Raw genomic sequence first — 25,272 nt, forward strand, 5'->3', positions numbered from 1 at the left:
TAAGAGCTTCCATATTTAAAACTGTGATAGACTTGGTAGATCCTAATTATTCTTCTAATTGGAAATGGCTGCACTCAGTCATAATAATGAATGAAAATATTTTGAAACAAAAACCCCTTAGTCACAGATAAAGATAATAGATTATGGTATTTTCTGAGTATAAACTTGCAATATAATATAGCAAAACCTACCAAATTAAATCTAATAAACCATATTTGTGATATCTTCAAGAAGTTTATAAATATGAATATGGATATAAAGCTTTGGTTTACACTTTTAATCTCATTTAGCATTACAAAGAATTTCCCTGATAGGGTACACAAAGAGATTTTTATCTCCTGGGAACATAAGAATTTAATATGTTGGCTCCAATGCATAAAAAATCAAAAAGTCATGGATGCACAACATTTATCATCAACTTATGGATTAACTTCTTATGACTGGTTATTATTACAGAGTGTTTTAACATACACTAAGGATCTATATAGAATAGTAAATAATTCATCTTTTAAGAGTATTCCAAAATTTATAAATTGGTTGTTCGAAATTATACATAACAATGCTAATATAAAAAATGAGTTATTGTACTTATATAAAGTAATAATTACTTACAAAACAGTTCCTAAAATAACTTATTGGCAATATATAACTAAAGAACTATCAACTCCTTTATCATCAGAAAATAGATCAAACAGTTTAATTTCAGTTAAACTAATACCCTACTCACAATATTGGAGAATATTTAGTTGGAAATATATACATAGATCCTTTCTCACTCCTGATAACATTTCAAAAATCAATTCTTCTAGAAATGGGTTATGTTGGAGATGTCAAATATCATCTAACACAGACTGGTCTCATATTTTTTATGATTGTTCTAATATTAAAACATATTGGACTGAGATTGATACATTTCTACAAGCAATATATTCAGATTCATTTGTCTTGGATAAACCTTTAAATTTATTGAATGTAATTGAAAGTCCTCATTTGAAGAAAACAGATCTGTATTTAATATGGACAATACTAGCAATAGCTAGGAAATGTATAACTAGGCGATGGAATTCAATACAGTGCCCACCATGGAGGATTTTCTTTGCTTACTGAAGAAGACAGCATTGATGGGGATCAGAACCAAAGAACTTATCCAAAGCCATTAGTTAATAATCTGTGGAGGAAAGTTTTATCTTTGATTGATACCTTGCAATTGGAAACAATCTCTTCCTGAAAGTTTATGTACCATGTAACATGATGTATTATTTATATTACAGATTTGTTATTGTCCTAATATGCTAATTTCAGGCTAAATGCAAATATTGTAACTAGTTAATTAACTTGTTATTTAAAATTTAAACAAATCTTCATTATGATATATTCTTAAAATAAAAACTACTTGAGAAAAAAAAAATACACCTTCCATAATACATCTAAAATCTTAATGAAAGCATCCAGAAATATATTCTCAATCTTGTTGCTAAATAAATAACACACACTCTGCCATATTCCATCTATTCCACCAATAAAATACAAGATTCTAACAAACCAGTGATTATAATTCTTCTCCCACAATGAGACACATTTCAGTTCTAGATTCCATACCTGTCCTAACATACCTAGTAAAACAAAAATAAGGCAATATTCTTTCTGCATATTTAAGGTAACAGTAGAAGTATACCTCAAAAACACACTGTAGTACCATGTCATTTTTGTCCCCCAAACCAACTGGGGGGTGGAAGTTTGTGTGATGCCCCTGCACTGGCCCAATAATCAAGGAGCCTCAGTCCTCACCACTAGCACCAGTGAGGGAAAGACAAATTGGGAGGACGACATGTACACACACAGTAAAGTACAATTTCCCTTAAGAGCACACAGAGATCACAGTCAGTCTGAGGCTGGTTTCTCCCTCTCTCTCCAGATCCCCAGTAAGACTCCCCACTGACATGGCTATAGGGTTAAGATCTCAGCTGAGCGGTCAAGCCAAAACCTCCAGCACCCTCTCTGTCCAACCAGTGCTTCATGTCCCTTCCAAGTAGGTGAGACACACACTTTGAGATTTGATTTATATACAAACACACACACTCCTGGGAAAAGCTGGCACAGGTTTACTAGCTATGCCCCCTTCTGCCCAGACTAAAATGTAGTTATCACTGCCACCAACCAGCTCTTTATCAGCTACTATAAGGCCCTCACCAACGGTGACCAATCCTACTGTGTAATGTTACTATTATACAAATGGTTAAGTGTGACCAAGGCCAAGGCTATTTAGGAGTGGCCTATACAGTGTCACCAGATACATATGCAAGTACTGTAAGAGCTTAAATCTCTCTAAACAAACCAGCCACAATTAAAAGGTTTAAATATTTTTTAAAATAAATAATAGAAGAACAAGACAATACTCAATAACTCAACACAGTGACTACAGAGTTCAGAATCACAGAAAATATTTTAAAACAACATAGCAGGACAGTCTCAAATAAATACAGAAAATATCTAAACTAATCTTTATTGTATTCCTATCTATATCTAAGAGAGATTACTGTACTTTGGTTACTTACTATTAGCAAGGCAAGTGCTGACAAAAGGATGATTCTAGGTCCAAAGACAAATACAAAATGCCCAGTCTCTGAGAGAGTTCCCAAATTAATATCAAAACATTACTGCTGGGTTAGCTGGATGACATCACTCTTTGTCACCTGCCTTCAGTTCACAGGCTAACAGAAACCAACATCTCTGTGTCAAAAATACTTCTCTCTCAGATGTGCAGCTGCTAGGACATCACAGAGCAATAAAAACACTTTACATTTGAAACCTGGTAATTATTTCTGTTTCAAGACAATAGAAAGAAACTTCTAGCTCTAGACATCATGTCTCCTTCAGTGAACTGAGAGATAAACACAATCATAAAACATTCTGTTCTTTTCCAGTAGGATACACTATGGTTCAATTCTTGAAGCTCAGTACATAACATACAAGTTCAACACACACTTCTGCACCAGTAGTTTAATATATACATAACATATAGTTATCTTACATTTGTAAGAAAAGTATATGAATCACGTTAATATTCACAAATGACATGATTATTTACAAAATAAAAGATAGCTCAGCTGGCAGTGTCACAGTTTGCATAATGGTTAACATGTTTATTTTACAAACAAAATATACAGGATTTAATTCTGCCTTTGGGAAGCATGGCCAGGCTTAAAAAGGGCCCCCTGGGGACATTTGCCTAGTAATAACAAGATCATATTTACAAACATTATACATCACATATATTGTTCTATATATATAATATAATCAAACCAACATTGCATGAATTGTTCAGTTCCTGCCTTCTCTTAAACCTCTGATATACTGTAATTTTGACCAGTAGTGACACTTCCACTACTGCTTGAAATGCTGAATCTTCCATATTAAAAACTGCTACCACTATAACAGGTTCATTTATTCTTGCAGTGAAGCTTTTCTAGAATTTTTGTAAAGCTTTGGATGAGACTTTTTTTTAACTCCATATGCAGGACTGAGCATGATGGCTCCTCTGTCTGCACCAGATTCACCCATTTATTCCACAGTGGTGGGAGCCAGATATTCCTAGGTGAAGTGAGAGTCCTACATTTCATTTGTTCCTACTGAGAAATCCCTAATGAGTTTATTCACTTACAACAGGAGTCAAGCAGTATTCGTGGGCAGCTGGCTGGTCTTGCAGGGTGGCCTACCTTCTCCAATGGCATAATGCCCCTGGTACTGTGCTAGATCTTTTAATTTCTGCTATATTTATCCTAACAGAGGAAGCATGCTGCATTCCTCTTGGCTCACTGTGCAACTTGCAAATGCCAGCATGGATTTGCTAGACTCAAAGTCCACAAAGTGAGCATCTATTGCTCCATCTAGGTGCCATCTTTGCGCAGAGTCAGATCTACTTGCCTTCTCCCACTATGGGTGAGACAGCAACTGCTGCTCACTCTCATCCTCCTCTGCTAGCTCCTACAGGCACCAGATGTGATTTCCTAGAGTAAAATATGGGACAAATGATATAGAAGGAGGAGGACTGAAGGAGATTAAAGTGGGATTTTTCATATAGTTGGAGCTGGAAGTGGGAATTGTCATGTTAAGGGCTCTGGAAGGGGTATTTGATGAGTTTTGAGAGGCGGTGGTAGGAAGGATATATTTGTTGAGTTTAGACGGTAGTGGGAGGAAGGGAGGTTGAGGTACAAGGAAAGCTTTGTCTTATAGCTATGAAAAAGTTTTTGTTCATTTAGTGTCTGGCTTTCCACAGTGTCCAAGATTTGTCCCTGCCTTTGAATAATGTTTTTAATTACTAGATTAAGTTATGGAGAGTTTTGCCCATTAACTTGTCTTGTAACTATAGGGAAGCATGTGTTTATTTCTGAAGTGGTATTCAGGTGGAGAGTCATGATCACGTATTTAGTTTGGTAAAGTGTAGTTTGAGTTAAAGAGATCTGATGACATGATATGATGACAGTACATTATCTTTTTTGAATTTGGCAATAGTTTTTTCTGTAAGTATAGAAGAGAAGACAAGGGTTTTGAATGAAAGAATGATTTTAATGGGGAGATGATTGCTGTGGAATTTGTGCAGGCAGGACATTTCTATAACCTTATTGTGGATATTAGTGATGAATAAGTCAAGAAAGGAGTCATTTCCTATTTTTGGGTAAAGTAGATCATTTGTATGAGGTTGTATTAGAACAGAAATGTGCACATTTTATTTCCTTTAATTGAAAGAGTAGTGAGGTTAACGTTGCCCAGAATTACCATATTATATTTATTGCAAAATTGAACTGTTTCTTCCTGTGTCTTGGAATAGGGGAAATGGAGATAGAGGATGAATGTACACTACTTTTACCAAAAATTTTAAGTGAGAACCCATAACTACTGTAAGAAGGGAGGGTCAAAGGTGGGTCATCTTCTGAAATGGGAGGGTTATTTGTGTAATGGGGTGACATCTTATGGGTGTGCCTATATATATATATATATATATATATATATATATATATATATATATACACACATACACACACATATGTATGTGTATATATATGTATTTATTTATATATATATATATATATATATATATATATATATATATATATATATATATATGTATGTATTATATATACATATGTACTTATGTATATTTATATATATATGTGTACATATATACATCTATATAATGTGTATATGCATATGTATATATATATATATATATATATATATATATATATATATATATATATATATATCCATTATACATACACACACGTATACAGATTTATATATCATATATATATATATATATATATATATATATATATATATATATATATGGGTCTATATGACTTGGTCGACTGTTTATTTGGTCGACAGTTCATTTGATCAACAAGCATTTGCCCCCTTCCCCAATGTTGTGTGACCCTGGAGTTGATATATATAGTTAGGGGGTGGGGCACAGCCCCCACCTAAAATGCTAAAATGCTTGTCGATCAAATGAACTGTCGACCAAATAAACAGTCGATCATATGAACTGTCGACCAAGTCATATAGACCCATATATATATATATATATATATATATATATATATATATATATATATATATATCACTAGCATCACACCACTTCCTGATTTCTATTATTTCCTAGGCAGGTTTCTAGGAAAACATGTAAAGTTAGCAAGATTAATGCCATTTTTTTTTCTTTTTTTAAGCACCGTAGACACTGGTAAGCATACATTAATAGAAAAGAAAATCATATTAAAATTTGTTTTCATTTACACACATTATAAATCACACATATTTTTCTTTGTTTCTATTCAGTCCAACATTACATAAATCGCTGAATTCCTGCCTTCCTTTAAACCTCACTACTCTTCCACCTGAACATTATTCTACATGTATTGTTCCCACAACTTCCATCTATTTTTATGTAATTTACTCCTTTCCTTTTCTCAAGATCCCACTTCCAGATCTTTTATCCCTTTTATAATACATCAATACTTTGAATACAGTTGGTTTTCTGAAGTATATGAAGTTTGAAACTCAGATGTCTGTCAATATGTAGTGACTTCAGTCCTCAATGATTTGCCAGAAAACCACAAATTTTAAGAAAAATAATCATCTTCTTTCGGCTGTTCCTGTTAGGGGTCGCCACAGCAGATCACCTGTTTCCATTTCTTCCTGTCCTCTGCATCGTGCTCAGTCACACCAACCACCTGCATGTCCTCTCTCACCACATCCATAAACCTTATCTTAGGCCTTCCTCTTTTCCTGTTTCCTGGTAGCTTCATCCTTAACATCTTTTTCCCAATATACTCAGCATCCCTCCTCAGCACATGTCCAAACCAACGTAATTGTGCCTCTCTGGCTTTGTCTCCAAACCTTCCAACCTGGGCTGACCCTCTAATATACTTATTCCTAATCCTGTCCACCCTTGTCACACCCAGTGCAAATCTTAACATCTTTAATTCTGCCACATCCAGCTCAAACTCCTGTCTTTTTGTCAATGCCACTGTCTCCAACCCATATATCATAGCTGGTCTCACTACCCTCTTGTAGACCTTCCCTTTCACTCTTACAGGTACTCGTCTGTCACAAATCACTCCTGACACTCTTCTCCACCCACTCCATCCTGCCTGTACTCTCTTCTTCACCTCTCTTCCACACTCACCGTTACTTTAAACTATTGACCCCAAGTATTTAAACTCATCCACCTTCGCCACCTCTACTCCTTGCATCCTCATCATTCCTCTGTCCTCCCTCTCATTCACACGCATATATTCTGTCTTATTCCTGCTGACCTTCATTCCTCTTCTCTCTAGAGCATATCTCCATCTCTCCAGGGTCTCCTCCACCTGTTCCCTACTCTCACTACAGATCACAATGTCATCTGCAAACATCATAGTCCACGGGGACTCCTGTCTGATCTCATCTGTCAACCTGTCCATCACCACTGCAAATAAGAAAGGGCTCACAAATTTTAAGAGAAACATATTGAAAAATATGAGGCAAAAATGTAGACAGTTGAGAGTAGGGTTGCCACCTTTTCAAATGCCCAAAGTGGGACATTTTCTGTAGAAATGTCAGATTTTCCAGGACACAACATGTCTATAGCCGTGCATAGTACAGAACTTTACTTTTTTGCACAAATAAAAGCTTATTCTAGTAACATTTGAATTGCTTATGCTACTTCACATAACATATAGAAGTTTCATATATAAAATAACTGTTTTATGCAACTATTAAAGAAAATTTAGGAAATAGTTTTGCCCTGAAATCTCAGGACATTTGCTATGTTTTGATTTTTTTCGCAGGACACAACTGCCTAAAGAGGGACAGGTGGTAACCCCAGTTGAGAGATAGGAGTGCATTTCATTGCATTGGGATGTCATTCTCAACTGGTTAAACGCAAGTTCCCTCTTCCTACTATGCTCTAACATTACAATTATTCCTCTTTGACAACATAGCTCTCAACCAATCAGGGACCAATTTCAGCAAAATTAGGGCAAATCCAGAAACAATCAGGGACACTTTTAAAATATTACTGTTATTAACTTGAGACACTGACAAAATCAGAGCATATGAATTAATATACATTTTCTGAAACAAAAGAAATCTATATAACGCTTAATGCCATTATTCATCAAGTGTAGTCCACCACCTTTCCTCCAAAAGTCACTAGTTTTAGTAGGGACAGAGCTAACATTTGATTCAAAATCAAGGACAGTTGAGTGGTATGCTTGACAATATTATAACAATGAGGTTGACACCACAAAATTGAATATTGCTTGGTACCCCTCGTCGTCACAGCTTGAAGTCAATCATCTGCACACAAGAGTAATAACCTCACCATGCCAGCAATAACTAAACACCCGCCAAGATTCCCTCCCTAAACGCAAAAACACTTTTATTCTCACTGTGTTGTTAGTCCCTATAACAAACGGCAACAGCGCATGTTTAAGAAGCACAAGTTCCTGTTTCCGGCTGGAAAAGGGCTCGTAGTTTGAATTAGTACGTTTCCGAGGAGATTAGCTTTAGCTTGCAAGTTGTTAACCAGTACTGCGCAGTAAAATCACAATGACGACTGGAGGAGAATTAAGTTTAGATGTCACTACTGAACGTTTGAAACGGCGGTATCTGAATAGTAAGGTATAATAAGTTGTCAGTGCTGTTAAATGAAAGTGAAGTATTAACATACTTATAGAATAGTAAGGTATAATAAGTTGTCAGTGCTGTTAAATGAAAGTGAAGTATTAACATACTTATAGTAACGCTGTTTCAGTAGAAGGGATATAAGCTGCTTGAATGCGATGCTAGTCATTAGTCACCCATTAAAGTGCTAGTGTACAGATTAGCAATTAAATCGCATTTCTGTAGACTTTTGGCAGTTATCTTGAGATGATTTTTGCTGAGAATATTTATAGCTTTGTTATATTGGAACTGTCATAAGTTTAACAGCTGAAGTCGGTGAAACTGTGTCGTACTTCTGAAGTTCATGGATTTATAGGATGTTAATACATGAGGATCTTTAGAAGCCTAACCATACATTCCAATGGTGTGTTTTGTCCGTATAATTTAAGAACGAATAAGCCAGGGACGAGCACTTTTACATATTGCCAAATGAGGGCTAAGAGTGCAAAACCAGGAGTGAATCTGTACCCATCCATTCGTCCAGATTACGTTTGAATAGTGAAAGAGATGAAGACGATTCCGAAGAAGTGGTATTCTTTGTGATACCTGTCAGTCCCCCAAAACGTGTTTTATTTATGTTGTAAAAAAGATTTAGATCTTTTGAGTGTGTGTTTATGTCCCTGTTAGACTTCAGAATGTGCAGTAAGTTTCTCCGGGTCTGTTGAGACTCTGTATGTGACTGCAAGATCACCCTTTTACGACACTGAGAAGAGTGATAGGTCTGTGCAGTTTTTATGGTTTAGGTACTTGATTTTCCTTAGTAAGAAAGCATTGTGGACCTTTAAGTTGTGTCAAATGTTTGGACAGGTATATACTGTAGGATGCATTATACTCAAGGATGGCTCGATGAGTGTGGAATACAGCAGAATTATATCCCTGGATACCATACCCTTAGTAATAAGCTGTGCATTGAAAAAGCACTTCCTTACAATAGTGGACATGTGGTAATCGAAGGACAATTCATTGTCAACATAGGTTCCCAGGTCCTTAACTGCTGGATCAATTTTCAGGATTGTATTGCCACTGTGGTGGTTACAAGGGACTTCTTGCTTGCCAAAGGATGCTGTTATCTATTTTTTGGTGTTCAGGTTTAGTCCATGGTTTTGACATTAGCAACTGGTTTGGGAAGGGCCCTCTCAGAGGACCTTGGTGTTTTTGGGACCTCATTACAAGGAATGCTCCTCATCTTAAAACTCAAAGTTCACATTCCCATACTGCAAGGGTGTGTCATGCAGTCAGTGTGTTAATTTTTTAACCAAAATCCATGGTAAGTAATACTGAATTATATTACTTAAAAGAACTTTTTATAAATATAAAGTAACACAGTTTAACCATTCTGTGAGATTCTTAGTTTAATTTGTTAGTAATTGCTCCACATTACGAGAGGTGTTCCACGTTCTGGAGAAGGAAGGTTGGCTGCTGTGCTGACTACTAATGCTTCATTGTAGAGTGCGAAAATTCAGGGGCGGCTCGTGGCATTGGGCTGCCGGACTGCAGCCCTCTCAATATAAAAAATAGAAAAAAAATGTTTTTAAATTTCACGCATGCACAGTAGTCCCGACTACTGTCAGTCTATGCGCATGCTCCAGGCAGTCCCCATAGGGGGGCACAAGGAGATGTCTGTGCACTTTTAAAGTGCACAGACTTGCTGGGATTATGTGTCAGGTCCAGACTGCAACAGCCAGGACAGGAAGGAGCTTTGCTTGGGATCTCGTCAGGAAGGAGCTTTGCTTGGGATCTCACGGGTCTTTGGAGTATTGCACAGGCAGGATATATTATGGAGAATAATATTTTATTGGGGGTGTGTGTGTGTGTAAATGCCCCAGGTGCTCATGGTGGTGTGGTAGGGAATACCTCAGGCTTGAACCCTGTACCCTGTATGCAGGTGTTAAAGACTTGAGTTCCATACCCACAACCATTTGTAAAAAAATTGCAGATTTTTGCCTCATATTCGATCTGATCTGTTCCTAATATCTGTGGTTTGTAAATGTTACAATGTTTGATATTTGATGGTGTAGTAGTAGCATTGTTGCCTCACAGCTGCAGGTTTTCAGGTTTGATTCTTGGCTGGGGTTCCTTCTTTGTGGGGTCTGTTATCTTCTCCCTGTGTTTGTGTGGGTTTGCTTTTATTTGATGTTGCACTGGTAGCATTGTTGCCTCACAGCTGCAGGTTCTCAGGTTTGATTCTTGGCTGGGGTTCCTTCTTTGTGGGGTCTGTTATATTATCCCTGTGTTTGGATGGGTTTGTTTTTATTTGATGGTGCACTGGTAGCATTGTTGCCTCACAGCTGCAGGTTCTCGGGTTTGATTCTTGGCTGGGGTTCCTTCTTTGTAGGGTCTGTATCTTCTCCTTGTGTTTGTGTGGGTTTGCTTTTGTGTCCTCCCATGTTACAAAGACATGTCTGCATTATTTCTTCCTGGGCCTCTGCTGAAAATTGTTTTTTTGTTCCAAGTCAGACTGTCCTGATTAAAAAATGTTAAATAAAATTGACAGGCATTTGAATTTCAGCCTTAAGGGTTTCTGAATGTTTAACTCCTTGCATATTTGATGGTGCAAGGGTAGTATTGTTGCCTCACAGCTATAGGTTTTCTGGTTTGATTCTTGGTTGGGGTGGCTTCTGTGTGGAGTCTGCATCTCCTCCCAGTGTTTGTGTGGATTTGCTCTGGTGCCCTGCCATTTTACAAAGACGTGTCTGCAGTATTAATCCCTCTGCTGAAAATTGTTTTGTTCTGTCAGCAGTAAAATTGACAGGCATTTGAATTTCAGACTTCAGCTTTCTGAATGTTTAATTCCTTGCATATTTGATGGTGCACTGGTAGTATTGTTGCCTCACAGCTATAGGTTTTCTGGTTTGATTCTTGGTTGGGGTGCCTTCTGTGTGGAGTCTGCATCTCCTCCCTGTTTTGTGTGGATTTGCTCTGGTGCCCTGTCATTTTACAAAGACGTGTCTGCAGTATTAATCCCTGGGTCTCTGCTGAAAATTGTTTTTGTTCTGTCAGCAGTAAAATTGACCGGCATTTGAATTTCAAACTTCATGTTCTTCAGAATACATAGTAGCACAACCTTTTTTTCTAGCAATTTTCTAAGTTTATAAGATGAATATTTTAAATTTGTCCCTATTTTTGGGACTGTATTCCCCCATTATTGGCTTCATCCAGGTTTTTGTGCTAAGGTTGACAGCTATGACAAGAACTGAATTCACTGAATATGTTTGAGGGCTGTATTCCCTCATTACTGGGTTTGCCCAGGTGTTTTGTACTAAGAGGTTGACAGCTATGGTGAGAACTGAATTCACTAAATGATAGCCATTTAAGTTTCAGTCTTCCTCTCTTTTACAAAGCAGCTGATGTGTGGTATGTTACTCTGACTGTTTTTTGCTCAGGGACCTTGGCAGTAAAATGTATGGTGTCAATACAACATTTTATTCTAGCAACTTTCCAAGATTATACAAGCAATGTTTAATGTGTCCCTGGTTTTGGGGCTTTTGACCCAATACATTTTGGCTTTTTCCAGTTTTCTTGAGCTGCGAAGTTGAGATGCAGTTGAGTATTGAGTAGAATTTACAAGGAGCTGAGAGCTGCAGGGGAATTGAAGTTTAATGCTTTGCCTAGTTAATACTATTAACAGGTTGTGTACTTGCTTTTGATGCAGAAGGCTGTGGGTTCTACTCCCACAAGGGGTGGATGCTGCGAGAATGTTCTCCTTGGTGAAGATACTAACTATAAGTCTGTTATCAGTTTGCCATCCATTTCCTCTTGCAATATTATTACTAGCTTATCATTTTTTAATGTAATATAGGCAATTTATTCCTGAGGGGCAACAGACACTTTATTTTTCGATGAAACCATGAAATATAAAGGTGATTGCTAGCAGCAACCACTTCATTAGTTACAGATTTCTTTAATGTGGAATTATTTAGATCACTTACTTCAGAGATTGTGCATATTTACTGATAATGGACTGTAGAATTGTGCATATTTACTGATAAAGGTGGACTGTAGAATTGTGCATATTTACTGATAATGGTGGACTGTAGAATTGTGCATATTTACTAATAATGGTGGACTGTGGAATTGTGCATATTTACTAATAATGGTGGACTGTAGAATTGTGTATATTTACTAATAATGGTGGACTGTGGAAGTCTGAGTAGACTTTTTTTATGATAAATGTTTTCAACTGGGCAGTTTTGCCATTATGGGTGCATATGGTTTGTTTCATTGCTTACTGGAAAAATGTTTAAAACAAATTTAAAACACCCTCTAACAAGTGTGCTGTATTGTACAAGGAATATAATTTTAGTACAATGAGGAAGGTGTATCAAATAGCACATGTATGTTTCATATGCAAGGGGCCTATGATTTGAACACAGCCCAAAATTAATCTTTATCTGCCACTGGCAAAATGTATTTTCTTTGAATGTGGGTTTCAATGCTGTTTCAATGAATGTGAGTTTCAAGGGCAGAGAAGTTTTAATGCTAAGTTTTCATTGTGAGACTGCATTGCTTTGTTTAACAGATGACTTAGTGTTTGTGCTGTAAAATACAAAATAAAACTTTCAAATGAAGTCCAACTCATCATAGAAGTAAAGCAGTATGCACATTAGTGTTTATGGTAAATGGAGTGAAATAGCCAAGTAATGGTTCACTGGAATGGCTGCAGAGGCTCCATTCAACCATTATTTTGTCAGGGGGGAAGGGCAGCAAACTCAGACAGGCCCAGCTGAACTATACCTCCCAACTGTCCAGATTTTCAAAGAATGAATAGATTTTGCTTCTTATTTTTGGTTTGTTCTTCATAAAATTTGTAGTTTTCTGGCAAATCATTTAGGAATTAAGTCACTAAATAATAAGTTTCACACTTCATAACCTTCAGAAAAATGCATGTTAAAGTAAGAGCTGTTCTATCAACTGTCTCAATTTATACAAGAGCAATTTTAGTACTGTTTATATGTGCCCCAATATATTTGGCCTTGTTCAGATTTACTGCATTAACAGGTTGAGAGGTACATGCAAATAAATTGCTTTATAGAATTAGGCATAGCCAACCTCTCAACTGTCCCCAATTTTAGCTCAAAATGTTGCTCTTCCCCCTAATAATCCCTCTGCAAAATAGCAATTTTGGAAGAAAACATGGAGGGTTTACAATTAAGAAATAACTGTAATAATCAAAGTTATAGATTACTTGAAATGCATGTAGATTCTTTTATTTTGTCAGCTGCTCAAGGTAGCAGTACTAATAAAAGTGTCCCTTCTTTGACAGGTAGCAGCTGTATTGTGTGTCTATTTTATATTTTTGCATCACATTTTTGGTCCATTTTTCATAAAATTGTGTTTTTTGGCAAATTAGTGACAAATTACTAAAGACTGAAGTTAGAAAATGACAGACATTTGAGTTTCAGATTTATACCCTTCAGAAAATTCATACTAATGCAAGACCTATTCTATTATCTTTCTAAGTTTATTAGAGCAATATTTAAAAATTGTCCTTATTTCTGGGCCTTTGTCCCACTTCTGTGTATAGCTTTGTCCAGATTTCTTGCTCTTGAGGTTGAGAGGTATGACAAATGTGTCAGGGCCATCACAGTCAGCCAGAGAGATTTCAAATTGAGACATGCTTTTTGCACCCCACTCCCCCATGTAGTGACTCTGGATGTGTCCAAGTAAGGCAAGGAGTAGTTGTATGGGGAGGACACACTGCATAAGTACTACAGTGGCTTTTCATCTGTCCTTGATTTCGCAGAATGGTCTGGTTTCTGTCATATTTTTGTACTGTTGATTTATGCTTATTACTCAAAGTGCCTGTTGCTCTGTGTTTAAGTAGCAATGCTTTAATGACCATAAGGTTAGCTTGTCTGAGATCGTAAGATGCAAGTAAGCTTTAATAAGCATACTGTTAAAGAATTGCCAACATTGAAAGCCTTTCTGTTGTTGCCATGCAGAGAATACTTGACTAGATAATGTATAAGCCTTGGGTATTAAAGGACAGGATTCCATTATTTTAAAAGCTCATTACACTTGTTGGAGACTTTCAGTCATCTCTACAGACTTTACCCATAAACTAAACAGAATGCCAATCATGTGTGGTCCATAACCTGTACAGTAATCATTTAAGCAATGTATCTTGAGCTTGTTTCTTGTTTGCTTTTCATTTTTTACTTTTATCATGTTTTCCCCATGAAACAAGTTGTCAGGCAGCAGGCCTTTTTTGGATAAGAAACATTTTTACAAGTGGGGGCATCACATAGATTTCTACTTTCAGCATGTTACTTGGTACTTTAATAAAGCTGAATATATTATATATTAGAACTGCAGTGCATGGAGAAGTGGTTTGAGTTGAGTGCTTCTGGTTTTTCTTATACTTGATTTTGACTGGCATTCTAGTAATGTATTTAAAAAGTAATTTATTTTTTCATGCCTCACAACCTTTTGTTTCCATCTAGATATTAAGTAAGCTGTCATGCAGCCAATGCATTGAAATATTTTTATTCTTCTACACTTATTTTTGTCTTGATTGGACTTTCATAATGATGGTTTGCCACCCAGGGCAGTGTATTTAATTAAAGATAGTTTTTTGTGGTTTTGTGCATAGCCCCTCCCCTTTCTGGTTGACCACACCCCTCCCCCTTGACCCCACCCATTCAGCTGTCTCCTGCAGCCCCCCTGTGATTTGAAGTCACCAGCCGCCACTGCGAAAATTACATTATTTTTGTAAGTTTAACTAGACGTAAAAGTTCATCGGAATAGCCCACCCACCTGGTTAACAGATAAATTAAAAGTGTTAGTGGTGTCAGTATGCACTGACAGTTGCTCTCTTCTGTGGCAAGACATTTGGATATAGGGCATCCGTGGTTGCTCAACTATATCTTCTATGTGCTTCAATTTGCATTGTAATGCAGAAGTTAAATGGTTCATTTTGCAGTGTAGTATAAACTCCTGGCATGTATTCCATTTGCAGTCATTCCTTCTTGCATTAGAAATTATTGCATGCACTGCTTATTTCATAGTCTTAATCTTGCAAGACTTCCCATACATGTCAAACAGAATACCTCGCTGACCCTCTTCAAGAGAAATCTTGATGAGTGGATGGGAAATAGAAAATTCACCCCGGGGATAACTCCAGTGGCTTTACTCGACAAAGGCACTGGGAACTAAGGTTGGGTGGCATGATGCCAGGGTAATCCTATAGCTAGGCTTGTAAAGGCCCCAGGGCCATTAGCCTAGTACACACCTATGAACCTATAAGAGCAGCAAAGTGGAATAACAAGATTACCACATGGTTGTCTGTAAAAACATGGCTGGTTTTGGCCTTTGTGTCATATAATAAAAATTTAAAAATAGCCAAACTGTCTGATATGCTTTATAGAAAAGTAGGTGTATTGTGCACGTTTCCTTAAAAAAAGTGGCATTTTATTTGGTGTTAGGCTACCACTGATGCTGGTGTACCAGCCATGAATGCAGGAACAAGAAAATCCCACTTCTGATCTTTATCATCCTGCAAATCTGCTTATTAATCTTTCAGCATTTTACATGACCTGGAGAGTATTTGTCTTGTGTCCGTACATGATGAGGACTGATGCTCCACATTTTCCACATGAACACTTCTTATATAAATGAAACATAGTTATTGATAATTGAAGTGTATTGTTGCAGTTTGTGTGCATCTTTGTTTTACAATTAATTTAATTTCCAATTATGCTCCTTATGCTAAGCCTGTAAGTGGTTTGAAGGAAAAAAAATGAAAATTTTGGCATGTTTTTTGATGTTTTAGTTTCACTTTCTATTCAGCTCTTCTTTTGGATCACACTCTCAAATGATGTCACTACATATATTGGCAGTGCATTACATACACTAGTAGAACATTCTAGGTAATCAAAATCAACATACTTTAGAAGACAGACTACCTATTTACATTGTGTTAATAATAAAGCATTGCGTACATTGATTTTCAGTATAGTGTGGTCCACTTGAGAAACATGGTTGACAACTTGAAATAATACAGTTTTTGCACAAAAACGTATAATTTGCTGTTATGTAGGGTAAAGGTCGTTACAGCCATCAGTAAGTGTTTATTTACTACAGATTAGTGTAGTAATAAACTTTAATCAGTAAATTGTTGCTTAATTGAAGTTGACATAAATGGTGCATGATCCCACCCCAGTGCCTACAGGCAGTAGTGCACAATTTTAAATATAGTTTTATTTTTTTATTAGCTTTTGTTTACTGGGAAAATCCTGCTGGGCTGATTTTTATTTTTTTTTAAACTTTTAAGTAATGTCTCAGGAAGAAAAGCTGTGGTAATATACAACATAAACATAAATACATAATACAACATAAACATGATGCATAATGCAGCAACAATACAGTTGATGTGTAGATACTATGTGCTTACAGAAAATATATTTGACAAGTGCCATTTAAAATTATATAAAGTGCATAAAAAGGTAGTATAGATAGATGTAGGATTTAATAGAAAGGAAAAGTGAGGATACATGGAGAAAGAAACTTGCAAGAAGATGGGGTAGAAGACTATAGTACCAGGAAAGATTAGATTGTGGGGGGGGGGGCAACTGCCTACTAAATGATATAGAGGTATACTATGTTACTGTTTATGTAAAGGGTAGGATTTTGATATTATCCTGGATTAGTGCAAATGCAGAGCTAGGTATTATTTAGATAGTATTTCTGCTAAATATGTAAATTACAAACAACCAATAAATCTTTTTACATACAAGCTTACAGCTTCTTAAACTTTTGGTCATATTAATTCTAAAATTAATGAAATGAAGATGCAGATTAGACATCTTGACAGCAGTGTCCTCAGTCACCCATTTTTTAAGGACTTTAAGTCCTTATATGGTAGTATCATTGTGAAGTTACGGAGACGTAACTACCATTATCAACAAAAGGCAGAAAATGTTTGAAAGATGAATTGACTTGGAAGTACAATTCAGTGCATCTGCGAAAGAAAAATACTACTGCTGCTGTTGGCAGTGATTCACATGCCAACATATATCGTAAGTATCTAATATGGAGACACATTCTGTTATAAGGAAGAGGAGTTTCTATCATTTCTACATAGATTGTCCCACATTGCAAGTTCTTCCATTCAACCTGGAGAAACTCCTTAACATGGAGAGTATCTAGTGCTGATACAATTAATGTTAATTTTGACATGGAGTTTCTGATATGTACATCATCTCAGCCTTTTCAAACTACAAGTAGAGAGGAAATTCAAAGACGGGGAAAAAGCAGGGGTCATGCATGCCAGCATTAGGATTGGTTCCCCTTTTTCAATGTCTGTAGTTACAAACTTATGGAAGCTCATCTTTCAGTGCTTGGAAAGGTTTTTCATTTATACCCAGCTGCAAAGCAAATCTCTTGAATTTAATAAATGAACTGAGACTTTATGCAAGAAAATTAAACTTGTTACATTTTGAAAGATACTAATTGTGCCACTCTTTTTGTGGTTCATAAAATAAGTTGTTTTAACACCCCAATTTAATCGATCTACTCAGTTTTCTCAAGAAGCTTGTGAAAAAGACTTTGGGGAAAATGGCTTGTGAAAATCTTGTATCAAATGATTTAACTTAATGACTGCTGAAAAGCAGGCTTTATTTTAGTTGAAAAATTGCAATTACATTAGAGTAATGAAGGCCAATAATGGGAGTGGCATGGTTTTAATTGACAACACAACTTATGTTAACACAATGTTTGATTATCTTGGTGGATGAAGTATTGCTCAGTTTTAAACATATTGATGGTTGTTTAAAGGATTTATTACATTAAGACTTTATAGATTTTTTGCTGTATGATTTTTTTCAGAGTTGAACATCCCAAGATAGGTAGGTTATTTGGAATACATAAGTTCTACAAAAATGTTCAAAATCACTCATTTAGACTACTTGTGCTGCTGAGTTTTCAAAAACTGAACCACTGGAATTTTATTTAGCTTCCATTCTAAATCCTATTGTACAAAATAGTCTGGTTTTATTTAAACGATTCATGGTTGTGTTTAGACATTTAAAAAAATTAAATGTTTTCTGGTAATGAGACAGTGATGGTTACTATTGACAGAATAATTATACCATTGTATTTCATAGGACATAGGCATTGAGTTTAAGGCCAATATTAGTAACATTTGTCGATTAGTTAGATGTAGTTCTGAACAATAATTTTTTTGTGTTTGAAAACAAAATATTTCAACAAATGAGAGGAGTGGTTATGAGTGTCAGGATGGCACCATTCTTTGCAAATGTGTTGTTATCCTGGTGGAAACAAGATGTTTTAACAAAAAACAAATGGTTTAAATCAATTTCTTCATACAAGAGGTGTATCGATGAATTAGTGATTTGTTTTTAATTTGGAATGACATATTAGACAATTTAATGGACTAATTCATATCTTCCACAAAAATCATTAGTTTCCTTATTTTCACTTTAAGGGATATGTGAAATGTAGTATGTTTTTGGCCTTGTCTTCACTGTGCATGTTCCTGAAAAGAGGTTATCGTGTGGTATTTTCAGAAAACATACTTTCACAAATAATTTTATACATAACTCAATTCAACACCCTTATTTCATGCAAATACAGTGGTATTGGGGGCCAAATTATCAGACTGAGCAGGCTTGTGAGTGATGATAACATCTGTGAAAAGGAAAGCTCTATGCATAAGACTATATTTATGGATAGAAGATATAGGGAGAATATAACAGAAAAAAAATTTGATGAGGTCAAATTGAAAGAAGTTCAAAGTTTTATCACATTTTATTTAGCGGGTTTACATCAGTACCTAAAATAACAAGAGACACTGATACAACTAGGTTTTTTTCTCTTCCTATTGTGACAGTACTGTCGTAAAAAAAATATTGTTGATGAAAAAATTGGAATGTTGTTAGTGGCAGTCAAAACCTAACCTTAGCATTTGGGTACTGTCTGAAATTTGTTTATGGAAAAATACACATCAAAGATTTGTTGGAGAGTAATGGAGCTAAAGCCCCACAGGTCAGTACAAAGCCATTACGGACTTATCCCTATGTGTGAAAAATGTGTAGCTATATCAACACAGGTCATAGTGTCATGCTGAAACATTGTATTAAAGAATTTGTTAATTGGAGTAAGTATATTTGTAGTTCAACATGGGTGTTTTTTAGCATCCTGTACTGGAAGGCACTCCTAGAGAATTAAGGAACATATGTTTGACATCAAGAATAAAGACATCAGCAATGCTTTGACAAAACATTCTATATATTGTTATGACTTTTAAGAAATATTTTTTATACTGGATCATATAAATTCTAGCCTTGAGTTGGGTGATGCTAATAATGTATTAGAAATAAAGGAAGTGAAATGGTGGTTTGTTCTAGCTGCTGACAAAATGACTGGTTTAAATGATCATATCAGTATTAAATGTCTTTTAAATGTGAGAATAATCAAACTGTTTTTACATTTTCTAGTATTATATTTTTGTAAGGTTTCATACTCTTTAATTTGCATAATAAGTGTGTTAATTTGCATAATAATTGTGTTCTATGTAATGTTTCTTAAAATAATGCATCACCTGTTTGGTCATGTGACTTTTAGTTGCTATATAATGAGGCACTTTCATTTTTTATGTTCTGATGCATTTCTGTTTATTAAAAGAACAAAAGTACTTAATCGTCTACCACGTGGGTCTGTAGTTTTTTAGTTATTATTTGGATAGGTTTTTATACGGAATTTGAATGAATGATTTTTAGATTCTCTAGTTGTTGTATAGCTAAGTGAATGAATGGAATTCCACAGTTTGAGACATAATGAGTGTATAAAGTGATAACTGGTGTGTTAGATTTGGCAAAATACCATTTTTGCCTGAGCAGAGTGAATGGTTTGGAGAGTCAAGTTGGATGATGTTAATTGAGGGGAATCTAGTAAATGAGGTTGTATGTTATAAGTAGTTGTGTATAGCTTAGGTTGTATGGGAGTTCAACCATTTTAAATGTTTTTGGGTGAGATGGTGTTCCATATGAGATTTGCAACAAATTTGGCAGTTTTATTGGAGCATTGTTGAAGTTTATTTAGAAGAGAAATTTTGCAGATTGGTAAAGATTGCAGAAGCATATATTAGAGAGAGCAGAATGTGTGTAGTAGCGAGTCTATATTAGGTCACCAAAATGTTATTCCTGCGAACACTATTCATCGACCTGTAATCAGCGAAAATCAATTCAGCGATATGCTGAATTTACTAATGAAATAGTTGCCCGAAACTGTAGAACTTTGCCCTTTTCTCAACTGTAGTGCGATCTCTGAGTTGGTATATATAGTTAGGGGGGTGTGGGTGGCAAAGCCCCCCACTTGGGTGAGTTTGAGTCAACTACTTCAGTTTTTTTTTAAAGATTGTTTTATGTGATGGTCAGTTTTCATCTGGTCATCAATTTCAACTCCAAGAAGTTTTGTGTGAGCAAGTTTCTGTTGTTTTATTGTTTGTAGAGGTAGTAGAGAATTGAGAATTTTGGTGTGAAATGTGTCCTGGGGTAAATGGCATTAGCTTGCTTTTTTTAAGACTGAGTTGGAGTTGAGTATTTTATTTTTCAACAGGTGTTTACGGAAGTGAAAGACTTTTTACTTGGTTTATAGAATTCAGGAAGAGACATTGCTGAACATGTAAGTGTGGAATCATCAGTGTATTGGACTATGTTAGCATGCTTGGCAAAGGTGTGAAGGTCATTAATGAAAATGTTAAATGCCAGAGACTCAAATGGTGATCCTTCGGGTACTTCATTGGTTATAGGGAGAAAGGAAGAGAGTTCACTTCACCATGTACTGTCTTCTGTGTGAGAAGTAACTGTGGAACCACTGTAGGTATATTGCCTATGCAAATGTTAGAATTTTTGAGTAAATTTTGATAGACCTCACCAAGGCATTCAATACTGTATCCCAAGAAGAGGGGGGAGATTAACTTACCATTGTTTCTGTTTGGATTGACATGGTTACTAAAACCAAGTAGTGCATCGATAGTGCTGGTGGGAAGGAAAGAAATTGTGCTGAATTGGGGAGAGGATGTTATTTTTAACTGAGGTAGTTAAGTTGAAAGTAAGCACGTTTTTCAAGAATGTTGGATGATGGAAATAATATTGCTTTTGGTCTGTAATTTAAAAATATCCCTAGATTGCCCCTCTTTATGAACAGGTAAACTGAAGTTTTCAGAATGGTTCATTAGTATCGAAATAGGGAGTCTAGGGCTTCTCCTGCTTTTTGAGGTACTCTGCAGGTATTTTTTGTCTCCATAGTGGTTGGATTTAGCTTGTGGAGGAGGTTTTTATAATGTTTTTTAAACACCTTTATTATTATTATAAATTATCACTTATGACATAGAAAACAAACAGTATTGCCATGTTAAATTTATGTACATTTTACGTACTATCTTTTCATTCTTTGTAATTGTAGTCAGTCTGACATTGCACAAATTCCTGATTTCCTGGCATCCCTTAAACCTCACTCCTCTTGAATATTATTCTCCATTTGTTGTTTCACAAGTTCCATTTATTTCTATTTAATTTGCTCCTTTCCTTATCTAAAGATCCCTCTTCCAGTTCTTTTATCTCTTATAATATTCCATACTTTAAATGCAGTTGGGTTAGATGTTGATTTTCCATTTTCTAATAATTGTTTTTTTGGTATCTAACAGAATTAAACTTAATAAGGTCTTACTAAGTGTAGGCAATTCAGATCCTGTGTCTCATCTCAAAAATCATACCCTTACTTACAGTCATTTGCTTACATGGTAGTTCTGACAGAGTACTCTGTAGGGAATTTCTAAAATCTGCTAGCTCATTGCACATTCAAAACGCATGTTCCCATTATGTCCTGTCTTCCCCATCACACCTCTAACGTTTGCTATCCACCCAAGGAAAATTTCTTTGAAATATATTTTTATTCTTTAAAATATCTGCAAAAATCCTAAACCACCTGGACTTTCACATACTTGGGAGCATTACATATGTCCTCCCATTCTTCTCTTGTAAATTATTATTCCAGTCTTTTTTTTTCTTCTCAATCTTTTCTAACCTCATCTGATTCACTCTTATAGTTATCATGCAGTATTTTATATGCCCTAGTCATGCAGTATTTTATATGCCCTAGTAATTATCAATTTTTTAACAGCAGCTTCTGTTCAAGTTTTGACTAAAACCCCAGCAGAGCATATCTTTTATTTATGATTCCCCTATCACTTTCTGTTTCTCTACACTCCATCAGTCTGTGGTAGGGAAGGAAGTCTTTAGCCTGCAGGCCAAATGTCTTCTTGGCCTCATCCCACTCTATTACTTTTCTAGGTATTTGCTCCCAATGCCTTGATTACTTTGCCCAGTTTTCTTCAGTAAATTCAAGGCCCTCTTTCATATGTTCTGTACCCCTACACATTTACATTTGTTAAAGTAATCAAACTGTAGTAAAGAATTCACGTTTACAAACTTCACATATATTGCTGTATATATCATATAACCTAAGCAACGTGACATAAATTATTCAATACCTGCCCTTTTTATTTATTTATTTTTTTAACAAGAAGCATGTTTATTAAACCACCACTTACAACACAGGCAATCGTACATTTATAAAAATAAAAACAAACCGAACCAACACAATCCTAGTTGCAAGCATTTTACATTACAATCCATACTGATGCTCCCAGTTGTAAACATTATACATCATTTATAATCTACCTAGTCATTTTCAGTCAAACATTACAGAAATAATTTTAAGCCCTGCCTTTTTTTTTAAACCTTATTCCTCCCATGTCTACATTGTTTCCACAACTCCCATTTTTTCTGTGTAGCTTGCTCCTACCCTTTTCTAAAGATCTCAGTTCCAGTTGTTTATTTCTGTTACTATATTCACTACTTCTAGTATAGTAGGTTTATATTTTGATTTCCATTTTCTAGTAACTTTTTTTTTTGGCAGCCATCATTATTAGACTCAGCAAGGCCTTACCATGTCTAGGCAATTCCGATTCTGTACCATAGCTCAGAAAAATCATCTCCCAATCTGCCCAACCAGCATCTCCAGCAGTTCATCCCGCAGGGAATCCTTAAAGTCCACCCACTCTCTGCACTCCCAGGAAGTATGTTCCCAATTATCTTTCTTCTCCGTCGCACCTCTAACATTTGCTGTCTACCTGAGGAAAAATTCTTAGGAGTCTACTTGGGGTATAAAAATATCTATGTAACCGTTCCAAGCAAAAGGCCTCAACTGTATAGATTTTGTTGCATATTTGGGAGACTTGCATATATCCTTCCATTGTTTCTTTGTGAATTGCTTATCCAGTCTCTCTTCCCAATCCTTTCTAACCTCCTCTGATTGATTATTTGATTCTTATAGCTATCATGCAATATTTTATCTGCTGTACTAATTATTCCTTTTTTAACGGCAGCTTCTGTTCTAGATTCTACTAAAAACTCTACTAGTGCTGGTCTTTCATTTAGGACTCCCATATTTCTTTATCTTTGCCTATATTCTGCCTTCCCTATCAAGGATTGTGATCAATCTCTAACTTGCAGTCCACATAAATTCTTGGTGTCTTCCCATTTTATCATATTTCCCTCTCTAGTTATTTGCTCCCAATACCTTGGTTTCTTTGCCAGTTTTCTCCAATAAACTTCAGCCCCTTGTTGCCTGTTGTCTATATCCATAATTGCTGTCATCCCTATTGGCAGAATCTCCTTTCTCCATTCCCGTGTTGGCTTAGTACTTGGGATACTTTCTGCTACCTTATAGTATTCTGTATGGTTATTGTTGTTCTCCTTAAAGGCCTGCATCCAAAATCCCAGTCTTTCTTTGTGTCTTGAGCTTGTTCCCTATTTCATCATCATCCATTTCCACTTTATAATTCAGTTTTCTGCTTGTGCTATATATAGGAACCTTAACCGTGCAGCTCTGAAATACCCCTTCAAATCAGTTTTCTGCTTGTGCTATATATAGGAACCTTAACCGTGTAGCTCTGAAATACCCCTTCAAATCAGGCAATCCCAATCTGCTATGTTCTACTGGAAGAATAAGCTTATCCCACTTGACTCTCTTGCCTTCTTCCCCTCCCATATAAAGTCCTGCAGCTCTTTATTAATTGCTTTCCACAATTTCTCCTCTGATAAAAATACACCTGGCCTGTGTATAAGACTAATGGGACTAAACATTTCAACTGGTTTGTAACATCCATATCCATATAACAAAGCTTCCATTTTCTCAGTTTTTATATTGCCTTTTGTTTAGTCTCTTCCCACATATCTTTAGCTACCATGCCAGAATTATTTTTAATTCATACTAAGTACTTCATTTTAAGTTTACTTTCATGTGTACGTATTGCACAAGGGCGAACAATAATTGTCCGAAAGGCAGTTTGCAAAGTTTGCAAACGCCAAGTGGAAAAGGAATCGAATGTGCAATGAGCAAATGCACATTGACATTCACTCATTGCACATTCGGCATTTTGGGGCGGATTTTGTATTCTGAAAAGATTTGAAACTGTTTCAATATGTTCCACAACACTGTAATGTCCCTTTCTTGTTTTGTCAAGTATAAAATATCATCTGTAAACAGAGCCAGCTTTTCTTGACTAACATAGCAATTATATCCTTGAATTTCTGAGTCCCTTATTTTCTTTCAGTGGTTCTAAATATAATGCAAATAACAAGGGGGATAGAGGACACCCCTGCCTGTTTCCTCTGCTCAAGCAGAGATTATTAGAGAGGACCCTACCCACTTTAATTTTTACCACTGATCACTCCTATCCTAATCAGCCTTATAATTTTATCAGGAAATGCAAATGCTTCCATTGCTCTGCTTATAAAGTCCCAGCTTACTCTGTATCAAGACCAATCAACAACAGTGGTATTTTCTTACATTCTACTTCCCTCTGGATCATCAGTGTTCTGTTGATGTCAGTTTTGACATAGCTTTTGCCATTCTTTTAGCCATTATAGACCTGAACACTTTATAATCGTGGTGTAGTATTGAAATGGGCCTATATGAAGCTGGATCTGATGGAGCTTTACCCTCTTTAGGTATTACAGCTACTACCGCTTTCTTCCAGGT

The 25,272-nt window shown here is 35.9% G+C and overlaps 1 protein-coding gene across 1 annotated transcript in view; it reads left to right on the top strand.

Annotated features, from left to right (window-relative positions):
* The first annotated feature begins 7,970 nt into the window (after positions 1-7,970).
* The window catches only part of CCDC138 (coiled-coil domain containing 138), a 1,743,291-nt gene continuing 1,725,989 nt past the window's right edge, over positions 7,971-25,272 (top strand). Inside the window, exon 1 of the mRNA XM_044070994.1 lies at positions 7,971-8,163. Within this exon, the coding sequence (XP_043926929.1) occupies positions 8,092-8,163 (72 nt within the window). The 5' untranslated portion in view covers positions 7,971-8,091. The remainder of the gene's footprint in view (positions 8,164-25,272) is intronic.

This window comes from Protopterus annectens, chromosome 5.part0 (genome assembly GCF_019279795.1).
Source record: "Protopterus annectens isolate FY-2018-M chromosome 5.part0, PAN1.0, whole genome shotgun sequence".
Classification (NCBI taxonomy): domain Eukaryota; kingdom Metazoa; phylum Chordata; order Ceratodontiformes; family Protopteridae; genus Protopterus; species Protopterus annectens.